Here is a 13,398-nt window from a genome sequence, read left to right as displayed (position 1 = left end):
ACCGCCAGCCATTCTCACAGCCCATCTGGATGCTAAAAGGAAAGTAACTGTATAATGACAACAATGATTCCACTAAAACCCTGTCATTACTATGGTTAATGACTGTTGAGGCTTAATGGACCTGTGTTTTTGCCCCGATTGTGAAAGCCTTCAAAATGGTGCCATGCCGCCTACTGGTAATGGCCTGATTTATCGGCTTTGTCCAATTGGATGGACTGGCAATATAGGTCTGGGCTGTGCATTTTGGTGCTCAGGTCGCATATTGTGTTTCTAATCACAATGGCTGAAATGTATGGTGTATAGATATCCTCTCAAAGGTAAAGCAACCTCAGTGATAGGGGTTGCTCTGTCATCTTCCGTTCCAGCCCAAATCCAGTCTGCCATATTGGCTGTGCGATTATTCTTTATTAGGCCTGATGACCAGGTGCTCTCAACCACGGCTCACAGCTCAGAGGCCCATAATGATGCCTGGCCTGGCAAACAGGGCAGAGGATTGCAGGATTACTGGATTGCAGCGCAGCCTGAGTCAGGTTGATCTGGTCTGATCCGGTCTTATCCTGATGGGATGGGCTGAGAGAGGGAGGGAGGGAGAGAGGGAGAGTGAGAGAGACTGAGAGGGAGGTGGGGATTTTCAAGCTGGACTTACGAAAAGCGGTGTAGAACTCGTGCAGAGTGAGGTGTCCGTCGTTGTTGTAATCATCGTAGCGGAGCAGGTCCTGCATGGTGCACTCCAGCAGACTGTCTTCTAGGTGCTCCTTCATAGAGATCTGGACAGGAGGATGGAAACCATAGACTGTATTACAATGACTGTATTACATTCTATGATTCACATTCTAGTTCTATGGATATAAACCATAGGACTAAGTCAGATAAAGTACAGCATAACAACTGTCTTCCTTCATTCACTTAACTGTCTTACATCTTCTCTTAACCCTTATTTTAGCCTTGTTCTATCCTATATTTAATTCCCCTTGGAAAAAGTACAGGTGCAAACTATGCTTCTGGTGAGACTGGCCCCATTCTGTACATCTATAGAGGGAAGGAGAACCAATGTGTAGAGCTAGTCAAATACTGCTTAATTAACATATATATATATATATAAAACTGATCATGACATTTAGTGACATCTTATTTCTATTTCTTTGATTTCTCTGATCTTGGATCGATTTTTCTCCCTTAAAAAAATGTAAATGTCTCTTTAAAGATTTCTTGGCTACGTGTCAACATTAATAATTGCCAACCATGATTTGATCAGATCTTCAATCAAATCTTCTAAACTGCTGAGATGTGAGAAATAGTTCATAATGTATTTCACATCGGTCCTGTCTCCTCAAAGTAGAAAGGTGCAAATTGTCCGTCCCAAATGACACTCTATTCCATGTATAGATTTAAAAGTAGTGTATAGCGAACAGGGTGCCATTTGGATGTAGGCAAAGTATTTTATTTTAGTTTCATGAGACAAAGAGTTATGTCATTTAGCAACCTGTTCTGTAAGCTAATAAAACATGACAGCTATTTGTCACAACACTGCAACTAAATAATTGGAAGTATCTACCTTCTAAAAAAAGATCACAAACCTAAACAGTGCTTTAATGCAGAAACAACACATTCCCAAGTTCTGGCATGTCACCCCACTCCTCCGCACACTCCCCTGGCTTCCATTTGGAGCTTGCATCCACAACAACACCGTGGTGCTTGCCTACGGAGCAACATGAGGAACTGTGCCTCTCTACCTTCAGACTATGCTCAAGCCCTGCCAGTGGAGGCTCCTAAGAGGAAGAAGGGGAGGACCATCCTCAGTAAATTTCATAAACATTTGAATTGTAAAACATTTTAAAAGTTTTCCTAAATATAATCACGTCACCAAATAAATGATTAAAACACACTATATTGCTAAGAAGGTCTACAGTAGCCTCAACAGCACTCTACAGGGAAGCACAACGGTGTAGCCGGAGGACAACTAGCTTCCGCCCTCCTCTGGGTACATTGACTTCAATACAAAACCGAGGAGGCTCATGGTTCTCACCCCTTCCATAGACTTACACAGTAATTATGACAACTTCTGGAGGACGTCCAGCATGAACTGACATGTTGTCCACCCAATCAAAGGATCAGAGAATGATCTAGTACTGAAAGCATAAGCTACAGCTAGCTAGAACTGCAGTGTATAAAACATGGTGATTAGTTGACTCAAAGAGAGAGAAAGAAAATTGTTGAACATTGTTGAACAAAGATTGTCATTCACTTTCAGTTTCACTTAGCTAGCAAATTCAACTAGCTAGTTTAACCTACTGAAACACCCAGCTCAAACAGAGGGATGCTATGTTAGCTAGCTGGCTATGACTATCGAACACAACACCGGAAATCTTCCAAGTCAAGGTAATATTTTGGTATTCCAAATTTATTGTCACCGGGGCCCGCTGTTGTAACTGCTTACTGACTGTACACTGTAACTTTACTGCATGATTGTAGCGGGTTTACTAACACGTTAGTTATATTAGCTATGTTATCTATGGTGCCCATGATGTAGGCTGTGTGTAGCGGTTTGGCTTGGAAAGGTTTTTTTTCGCCTGGTCACATACAGCTGATGTGTTGCGCGTTGAAGTCCACAAGTGAATGGAAGAGCTGAGAGGACGAGAGCATAGATGCAACAAGGAATTCTGTTGAAAAAGGTTTTTTAAATGGAAGCAAATGGAACAAAACAGGGATAAACATACCTGAATTTGTCCAATAGAAACTCTCGTTGGACTAATGATTACACCCTATATCAGCTAGATGTAGGCAAGAGTGTGCAAGGCGGTATTGAATGTCACTGTCTGTCCATGTGTCACTGTCTGTGACCTCAAATTTGCCTCTCGACCTGTGTGCACCTACGTTGTAAACTTTCATTCATAGGCTAGGTTGTAGCAACCTCATGATGGGTATAGGGAGTATCATGTAGTAGCCTAAACCTATCGCTGTTACATTGATCTGGGTGAATGGAATATGAAAGAGTCATCCAAAACGCTGCAATAGAAATAAGGCCATGGCTCATGAACAATTCTTTTTGTTGGCCCCTCCTCATCTTAAACGGCACTGACCGCCACTGAACCCTACACCCCAACCCCGAGCCCCTTCTGGCATAGGGCTAGTAGAAGTAGATCACCCATGGATGGAGATGCATCCAATTAACACCAGTTAGTGTGGCTCTGATGCCCACCTTAATCCAATTCCCGCCCCAGAGAAGTACCCACCTGTTCCAGCTCGTCGCTGCACAGACGGCCATCCCCGTCCGTGTCCAGGTACTTAAACATGGTGTCCACCAGGGCTCTCTTCTGGTCCATGTCTCTCTTAATGTTCCTGTCCCTGCCATTCAGGCCTTTAGGCTGCATATCCAGCAGCATACTCTTCAGCTTGTTGTAATCTGCCATGGTGCACGTGTCTCCTATAACAACACAATACAGACTTTAAATTAACCTCAATTAGGTTATAATGACCTTACCGCTGCAGGACTAAATGATTTTGGAGGATGGTTAAGTGTGTAAGAGTGAGTGTATTAAATGTGTGTGTTTTTGTTTGCGTGTGTGCGTGCATGGGTTCTTGCTTGCTTGAGTGCGTGTGGCAGTGTGCGTATGTGTGTGCTTGCATAATGTGTTTTCGCGCAGGGGGTCCAATTAATTATGTATAATCCTCCAATCCACATGAAAACAAAAAGGTAAACAACCTCATTGAGATGCTTTAGACAGTTTTGTCCTCTTTCACTTGCTGAGGGATTAACACCCCATGTTTCAAACACAGCATCACATCCTGCCTGACTGCTCAGCACTCTGTCTCCCAGCCCGCTGATAAATATGTGCAGAGGAATGGAGGAGCCATGATTAATCAAGTGCAGCTGAGAGTGTGTTTATTCCTTACTTGAAATAAAATTGTGCAAACACAGGCCACCCGCTGTGGGCATCTTTAGGACTTGATGTGAATGGAGAGCATTGCTCCACTCCCCCCTTCCTCCCCCTTCCTTCCACCAGCTGCCTGTGAGAGTTGACAGGAGGTGGGAGGGGTGCCTGTGTATCTCCGCCAAGTGATGAGTGCACCAAATATTAAAAGCTCATTGATATGAATAAGTCATTAGAAAATGTCTCCCGATCACTGCGAAGAGCCATACCCCCTCCTGCGAGGACCGGGGCCTGATTGCAATGCCTAATTCAGAATAGACATCAACATCAATTACAGCTAATAAATAACACAGAAAGACAACGTTGTACAAGATGCAGGCATCCAAAGCGTCCAACCTGCATCACCTCTGGTTCCCCCACCCCACTGTAGCACTGATGCCTCAATGTCCTATCCGTTCACCCTCATGTCACTCCTAAACTCAACAAGAGTTCTGTTAAGCCTCTAAAAGGGAGAAATGTCTCCTACATTACGTCACGTTTCGTTGCTTTTTGGTGAAGCATGCGGGCTGCCTGATGACTAAATTGGGTTCCTTTCTCTTCAGTGACAGGAGGGTTAACTGACATGCTACTTGAATTGTTAGCACCTCTCTTTGCAACACACGGCCGAATCAAACAAACCAAACTTTAAAACATTTTTACCAGCTCTATTTTGCCTACCCGCTGCATTGTCTGTATGCTCGAAACTTGTGTCGTTGCAAAGACCTGCCGCTGGCACTGCTCTGGTGCTATCCATTAGCATGACAAGGGGTCATTTCAATGCTCCAGCCCTTTCTCTCTGACTACATTCAGTGGCTGATCAATCATTGATCAACCTGCCACGAAGAAGGGGAGGGATTCAATTTTCGACTTTTCAAATCGGGTAATGAAGTACATCTATCAAGGCGACTTTGTGAGGAGAAAGGTCGACGGTGATATGGGTTAAGTTCTTATGACACGCTATTAATCCAAGATCCTCGCTTTTTATGACCTTTCACAGACACACCCCACCATCCGCATCAGTCCGAGGCAATGTTATTCCTTCTGGGGGGACTGGAGTGTGCCACTTGTTGAAATGAATGTCCTTATTTTCCCTCAATGATGTCCTACCACCAGTAAGTCTTTCTTACTCTGCTGAAGACAGCAGCTGAGCGGCTGAAATTCACAGTACTCCCTGTTTGAAATGCTAGCTGCTTAAAGATGCACTCCAGAGCTTTTGTAGTTTTGAAAGTGGTGCTCGCTTTCAAAAGGGAGTAATGAATGATCTACCCGCCAACCTTTTTGATATAGGATGCAGTGATGCGTATTAAAACTGTCACCTGTGATCAAGCGAAGAGCGCTATGGTAGACGGCATCCAAAGGTTTAAGTGTAGGGGCTGCTGCATTCAGATAAATGGTGTCACCATAGTCAAGACCTGGCAGGAAAGTTGACTGTACAATCTGCTTTCTGCTGTTTAGAGAGAGGCATGATCTATTTCTATAAAAGAAGCCTACTTTAAATCTAGAGCTTATGTTTTTTAAACATCAAATTATTGTTAAACCAAAAGCCCAGAAAAATATAGGCGGGAACCTACCTGATTAAAGACTCATCCAATGCATAAAGGTGTAAGCCATCTGAAATACTTCTATGAGAATGACAAAATGGCATACATTTAGTATTTCCGGCATTAAGTAACAATTTTACCCATGCGGGACACCTTTAGTAATATCAACATAACTTAACTGCATACAGATACATTTTAGGGAACTAGTGAATTTTATATATTCTTTTCTCCAACCTTTATTTAACTAGGTAAGTCAGATAAAACACAATAAATGTACAAAGACATAACCCAAACTAAAGAATGGACTAATTATTTTAAAAAACGACTAAAAATAATCCAATTTAATTGAAAGCGTCGGTGTCTGAAAGCCTCTCATGAGCAGTTCTTAGCATCAGATCCAAGAGAGTAAAAGCTTGATCTAATACATCAAGTGTTGAAACCTTACTACAATCCCTCAAGGGTGTGAGCAGTGCTCCTGTTTGATTTATGATGGCTTGACCTCCATGGGCTGAGATGATTGGGTTATTTAAGCCATGCCATCTGTGTCCTGCTAATGGAAAAAGATTGACTTGCCTCTTAGGTAATTACGGAGATGATAGATCCTTTCCTCATACGTGAGGGACATCAGGTCGAAAGTAACTGTGAATCAAAGCATGGACCAGGGGTCCTTTGAGGGTTATCTGTTGCATGGACATTACCCTCATTGAGACATGAGCACATTAAATACTTGCCTGTTTAATTTAGACATAAGTCTTCACAGTGACAGCCTATAACTATGGCCCAGAGCGAACTAAAGTAGCCTGCGATGCAGCAAATAACGGGAGCCACATACTGCATGAGAGAACTCTACTTATGTTCTCAATCTGGCTGGGTAAATAAAGTGTATGCAGACAAAAGACAATCAACAACAGAGAGGCCATTTCAAAATCTCATCTCTCTTTTCAGCCCAACTCAGCAAATCGTCAAATCTATGCTGTTACAAAGCTGCAAGAATTTGACTGTAGTGAAACTGGAATGTTTGTCGTAAGAGCTTTGCCAAGGGAACACTATAACATTTGTTTTGTGAAAATTGTTCTGAGGGACAAAAAAGACAATGGGTGTTTATCAGAAGAGCAAGCCAAAAGGAAAGGCAAGCTACATAAGAGAAGCAATCAATGTTCCAAACACGTTTTGAGATGCCAATGTTCACATTATTTAAGTGGTGGTGCCATGGTGTCATGCCTTAAGTATTGCTATTTGCAGAATAGCAATACTTAATTATATATGTTTACTTCTATTGGCATTTGTTTGATTAATCCATTCTCTGAAATATCTATAATCTCCCAATAGCAATGCCATGTTTACGTAGCAAGTTTCCCAGAAACTCTCAATTGGGACAGTTTGAGCTTTTGACAGAGCTCAGGAAAGTGTATTCCCAGCTAGCACATAACATTCTGATAACCATGTGTTTCTTAAAGCTTGGTGAGAGCGTGCTTGTCCTATGGTTATTTTGCATACAACCTTTCCACAACTTTCTGGAAATGGTGTAGGATAGTTGCTTGGCTTTGGAACATTCTCAGCACATTGAAAAATAATATTCATTACTTTAACACAGGGCTGCCCAACCCTGTTCCTGGAGATCTACTGTCCTGTAGGTGATCAGTCCAACCCTAATTTAGCATATCTGATTCAGCTAGTTAAGGTCTTGTTGAGCAGCTATAAGTAGAATAGGTGTGTAAAATTAGGATGGGATTAAAAACTCACAGGATGGTAGAGCTCCAGGAAGAGGGTTGGGCAGGCCTGCTTTAACAGAAAGTTCAAACACGGTTACATTTAATTTCAACTTTGGTAATGTTCTAGGAATTTGTTCTGGTTTGACATTGGAAATGTTCTCAAATAGTTCAGAGAATGTAAAGAAACAAAAAAAAATTGTGGGAATTTCAGTACTTCAGCATAACGTTTCCTACAGGTTTTCTCATGATTCTATTTAAAGTCATGTTCTCAAATTGTTCAGAGAACGTTAAGAAAACTTCCATATAAAAACACAAGAAAACATTAATAACGTTCAGAGAATATTCTAAGAATTGTATTTAAAAACACACATTTGTTCTCAGAATGTGAAGAAAATGTCCATAAAAAAAACACAAGAACATTTTCAGAACGCTCAGAGAATGTTCTAAGAATGCTATTTAAAAACATATACATTCGGTTATAAGAATGAACAAAACGCTCTCTAAATGTTCACTTCTGTTCTCAGAACTTTACGTATGGCTTCGTATCCACAACCAATGGGAAACCAAAAACCTAGGTACCCACAACTTCCAAGGAACCAGATGTGCTAGCTGGGTTATATCATATTATAATATTTTCAGATCAATGCCATTGATTCGGAGGACAGTAGTTGGACAGCCATTGAGTAATCTCAAGTAACTCTCAATAGCTCTCCCAACATTTTAGTCATGTCTTACATTTCAAAATGATGCCATTAGATTAGCTGAGTAAAGACATCCAGTCTTCCCCCATATGTTCTGCCGTCAGGATGTGTGTGTGCTTGGCAAACCTTATCTGACTCACTGCACCTTGGGACAGGCTAAATGAGAACTCATTGCAACATGAGAGTTATTGGCAGAGCAGTGAAGGAGAAATACTATAGAGGACTGACTGCTGTGGAAAACTAAAGTGCTCAAACCGTGCATCGGTACTATATGTGACTCGTTTCAGGAAAGTAGGCATATATCACACATCACTACTTCACAGGAGAGGCATTTGAACGTAAACATTTTCTAAAATCAAAATGCCTTCTGGAACATGTGAACTTTCATGTGTCTTAATAACAAACTTGTATGCCATCTGTAAATACAAATAAAATGGTTAAATTGCGAGCCCAGTTGGTTCAGCCACGGAAAAAGACAGGAACCGTCCCGATTGTCATATGATTGGCTGAGATAATGTAAGAACTGGACATGCCAAGATATGAGTTTGGATTGGTCTGCCATGAAGCACACTTCTGTCTATAACATGAACAGCTGAGTATGTGTAGGTACTCCTTTCTAACACAAAAGTGTTGCTCATGCGCTCCATCTTCTGGAAGACTGAGTTTTGAATTCAGTGGACTGCCCGGTGGAAGCTGAAGATGGCTAGCTAACGTTAGCTGGTTGGCTGGCTCACTAGCTCACATTATGTGTATGATCTGTGTAGTAATATTATTTGTATCTCAGAGCAATTTCTATTGCTTGTTATAGCATAATATTAATTAGCTAACATTGAACCTAGTTGGTTTGCTACCTGTAGCAAACCAACAAACATTGGGATCTCATGCAGGGTAGTAACATTATGAGTTGGGATTATGGTTCATGGTTTAGCTAGCTACACTATGAAAGCAACTATTTCACTGTACCATTTACACCTTCTGTATCCCGTGCATGTGACAAATAAACTTAGATTTTATTTGATATAGTGTGTGTTTACCAGAGATGGTAATGTGAGGAACAACATGACCTGCACCAAAGTCAAATTAGGATATAACATTAGGTCAACGAGACAGTGTCCAAGTTCTAAAATTGTCTGGTAGAATGCTCTATTTTATTTTGTCACACTCACAACCGCAAGCTATTTTCTGTAATTAGCTTGCCATTAATTTGTAAATAATGATCTTGTTGTGAGTTTCATTGTTAATTAATTTTTAAAACTAGATATAAACTTAAGACATTGTCACCTATATGATATCATCATTACTTGAACTGGCTAGCTAGCTGGTTGGAAATAAACCAAAACATTGTTTAGAAAGTTGCTTTTAGTTGCCTGGTTTGCTAGATTGACATGTACTTGGATGGGTTTATTGGTCTTAAAATACACTAGTTGTGCTATTTTGGACCACCAGGCTGCTGATGTCATGCAGCCTGTCAGTTTTGTGTTTATACTTTTCATAACGACAATGACAAGTTTGATGTCGGATGACAATATAATGTTCATGATGTCCCTGCGACAATTGCGTACAGACATGTCGATCGAAGTAGCTTTAAGTCTTGCAATCTTTGGTTGTTTGGAACACTACTGTTCTCACTGTTTAGCACATGACCTCACATGTGAATCCTTAAAGAGATGGGTGGGGCTAAGACTTAAGATGGTGTGAACAACGCTGAATAGGTGTAGACAAAAAAGAGCTCTCCAGAAGGTGTACCAAAACATTCAAGGGCCATTTTCTCAAAAGTGGGGTAAGTTTATCAACTTTGAAACCAGAATTACTTTCCCATTGTTCCTCAACTACAATATATGATATACCATTTTCTAGCTGAGTCTTTACTTTTGTGCAATGTAAAAAACACAATTTCAAATTTTGCTACATAGGACCGAATCGAGCCAGTCGGTCACATATGCTAGCTGCACCTCCCTCTCAGTCTCTACATTCTCCCAGTTTAAAATCCCAAGTATAAAATATTTTGTGGAGTCTGGATCAAATAGTTATCCAAGTAATAGCGCAGTTCAACTTCAAAGTACAAAACAAGGCTTTAGTGATATAAGACAGGAATATGTCTCAATTTCCAAATGGCTGAACACCAACACTTGGCAATCCTTAAAAACATTTTTGAATAAAATAAAATTAAAACATTAAAAATACCTGGTAATCCTGAATTGGGCTGATCTAAAATGGAATGTGCAAACAAACACCTTACAGACGTAAGTTAATAGCATTCAAACGTAATCAAATGTACTCTGTTATGCAGGATGGCCCACATGAGAGGAAGGAGAAGAAAACATCTTGTGAAAAATGAAAAATATGGGCATTAGATTGTGTCTGCAGGTACAGAGGTAGAGAAGCAATTAAAAAAGGATCGCTTCACTAGCGTCATAACTGCACTGATTCCAACCTAAACAAATCCTTCTACTGTAATGAGATTGAATTTTTGAACTTGTTGTAGAACTCAGAACAGGAAAGTAGCATCCCGATATACACATTACATTACTACTTTTCCACAGGGCAGAAAAGTACAGTAATCAAACTATGAAACACCCTTTTTCTACTTCACAGTCAAGTTCAATCATGGTCCATCGCGCCCCCCTTTGTGAGTGTTTATGACGCACTGCAGGTGTAATGTATAGTCTGGTAACTTTCACAGTCTACTCCTTCCATGACCCCCTACACGACCTTACACTTTACCAATATGTTTCTCAACCAGTTAAATCACCAACACAATCAAACCCAGAAATAAACCCCCACCTGACAGTCCTTAAAAAGAGGTGCACTTGCCCCTGCCATCACTCCGCTATTAGATTAGGAGTACAAGTGTAGGGCGTATATTAGATTTTTAGCATACCCCCCCCCACACCTTCAGTGTAAACTACAGTAATCTCAAGGCTTGTCCTGTCTGTTAGCTGAGCTGGGGCTGCAGATTGCCGTCTCAGGGGGAAAAAGGGTTTAAAATGCCTGGCTAGCTGCTTAGGACTGCACCTCAGCGAGACCCATCCACACTGAGACCGAGCACAAACAGCCATCATTAGCCTGCTCCATCACACTGGTGACCTTCAGAGGCTTGAAAGGGAGATGGTAAAATGACTTGGGGAAAGGCACATAAACTGTACTGTGTGCACTGTTGCTACTGTAAGCTGTATGTAAACAATCGATGAGTGTAAATCATATGTTTGAAATGAATATGGAAACCTAGCAGCAAGATGAAAGATACAGAATTAACTGCAGAGGTGCTCATCAACTTGTGCCTGATTGCTTAGACTTGCTCAGTGTATAAGCAAGGAGAGCGAGAACGTCAATAACCAGTTGAGCTGACAGCCATTCTACAATATTTAATATTTAACCCCCCCCCCCACACACACACACCCCTAGAAAGATGTCATGACATTTAAACAGTGACCGTACCTCCTATAGACAAGCAGAGAAGGACTATGTAAAGGGCCCTATTTTGTTGTTCTGAGCATATGCAATATGTTTGCTTCCAACCAAAACAAATGTTTGACTCACACACAAAACTACTCCTTTACTTATTTTTAGGTTTAAGGAAGTGTGTAGATCACATTCTTTATCGTAGAGCTATGAAAATGATGTATTTAGATCAGCCTGCTCGAGACAAATTCAGTGATTGCTTCGCCATGTCTGTGCCGTAAAGTAGTCGAGCTCGATAAATGTTTTTATAAAGGAACACCCCCTTGACGTAACGTTGCGCCGACCACTAGTAGAAGGCAAATACACATTTAGGACGTTGACATGATCATAGGTAGGTCTGGATGGCTATCTTCTGACTTCTAAAATGGTGAGATATCAATAAAATCTCTAATCTAAACATATACATATTTATTTAAGCAATTCTAGGGCCTGATTTCGGGGACTGTCAGCTTTTTTAAGAGGATCCATTGAATAAGAGACATTTACAGAACTTGGATGATACAGTTTAAATTTGGACAACAGAAAATATTTTTTGACTTTCAATAAATGAGTGATTTAAAAAAATGACAGTATAGGCTAACAAAACTACTCTTCAGCTGTTGACCAGGAGTTAAAATAACGAGGACAATGGGTTCCTCTCTCTTTGCTACAGCATGAGCAGGTACCTGACTCTGGAAAAGCATTATGTTCATTTACAATACAGTGGAATAGCAAAGCAGGAAGAAGACAAAATGAGGAAAAGAAAGTGAGATGGCAAAGAAAACACAAGGGAACAGCCCTTTCATTCTCTCACGACTTCCATAGTCAGAAAGAGAAATGGAGATGCTATGTCTCCCTTTCATCTCCGAGTTTTGTCTTTCAACTAAATTTTTTATCTTTGACTGTTTCCCTTAAAGAGGAGTTTTCATCTTCTTTCTCCCTCGCTGCTGCACTGAGAGGACATTTTTCTCATGTAATTGTGGCAGCTTCAACAGCTAAGTAACTACCCCCATGCATATCCACCTGCCCGGAATGTGCAATGATGACACTTAAATGCAAAATCATTAATATACTTCAGTCATATGACATTGATTTAAGACAGGGCTCTTTTTTAAAGGTGTCAAAAAAATTCTGGAAAACTTTTTTTACAGATGCTTAGATAACTTGCTTTAACACTTGAAAAGAGAATAATCACATTTCCATATATTTTCGGGAAAGGAGGGTATGGGGATTAGGTGATAGGCAATTGTCATAGCATCCATTTGTTTTACTTTTGTGAAAAACTTTGTATAGATAGATATGCTTTGTTTAAAACACATTTGAGCTTCATTCGATTCAATTATGTAAGGGCCAAGATCAATGCTTGATCTGCAGTATAGTTCAAGCCAGTTGTTTATAACTATATTATGTTTCAGCTCTAGGTTTGTTTCTTTGATTCTTTTTTCCAAAGTAGGCAAAGTAGTTTGCTGTTTGATTTCCAAGTTTCAATCCCCATATCTACACAAATTATTTGGAAGCTCATTTCAATTTGTGCTTATGAAAAGCTGTACCTGTTCCTCTATTGCAGATCCATGCAATCATTGTTGTTCCAATTTACAGATGAACAATTACAGTGTGATAACGTTTGCTACAGAATAACTGTAATGTTTGGTAGCGACTTTAACAAAAAATACATTGTATAATTCTCATTATATACTTTTGATACTTCTTAACCTACCATGTCAGTATTTCACAAATACAATTTGTTCTCAGTTATCTACTTCAGTGAATGAAGGATACTGAAATACCCAATGATGGCATATCTATTTTTAACAACAACGTCAATGTTGGAGAAGATAATGAAAAAGCATGCCAACTTTGTTTTATCAAAAACAGATCAACCCAGTTAAATTGTGTGCTAATATGTCTACTCTTCACTTTCTGAAATAACCATACAGTACTTACCAAACTCAGACACAGGGCCAAGTGCTATGCAAGTTTTCAGTGACCACCAGAGCTTCCATTAGACTAAAACATCTGCCAGTGAGCACCAACTCTCACTAATGCCATGGACTGCTATTGACCCATGAAACCATTACTCTCTGATGCAACC

The 13,398-nt window shown here is 40.3% G+C and overlaps 1 protein-coding gene across 2 annotated transcripts in view; it reads right to left on the bottom strand.

Annotated features, from left to right (window-relative positions):
- Positions 1–13,398, bottom strand: part of LOC112258097 (follistatin-related protein 4-like) — a 201,948-nt gene that overhangs the window by 56,257 nt on the left and 132,293 nt on the right. For both annotated transcript variants that reach the window (XM_024432208.1, XM_024432209.1), the window contains exons 5-6: positions 3,234–3,424; positions 647–767 (exon numbers count right to left, since the gene is read on the bottom strand). In XM_024432208.1, the coding sequence (XP_024287976.1) occupies positions 647–767; positions 3,234–3,424 (312 nt within the window). The remainder of the gene's footprint in view (positions 1–646; positions 768–3,233; positions 3,425–13,398) is intronic.

This window comes from Oncorhynchus tshawytscha, linkage group LG09, assembly GCF_018296145.1.
Source record: "Oncorhynchus tshawytscha isolate Ot180627B linkage group LG09, Otsh_v2.0, whole genome shotgun sequence".
Taxonomy (NCBI): Eukaryota; Metazoa; Chordata; class Actinopteri; order Salmoniformes; family Salmonidae; genus Oncorhynchus; species Oncorhynchus tshawytscha.
The sequence above is the reverse complement of the archived record's forward strand: the minus strand, read 5'-3'. Positions and strand labels throughout refer to the sequence as shown.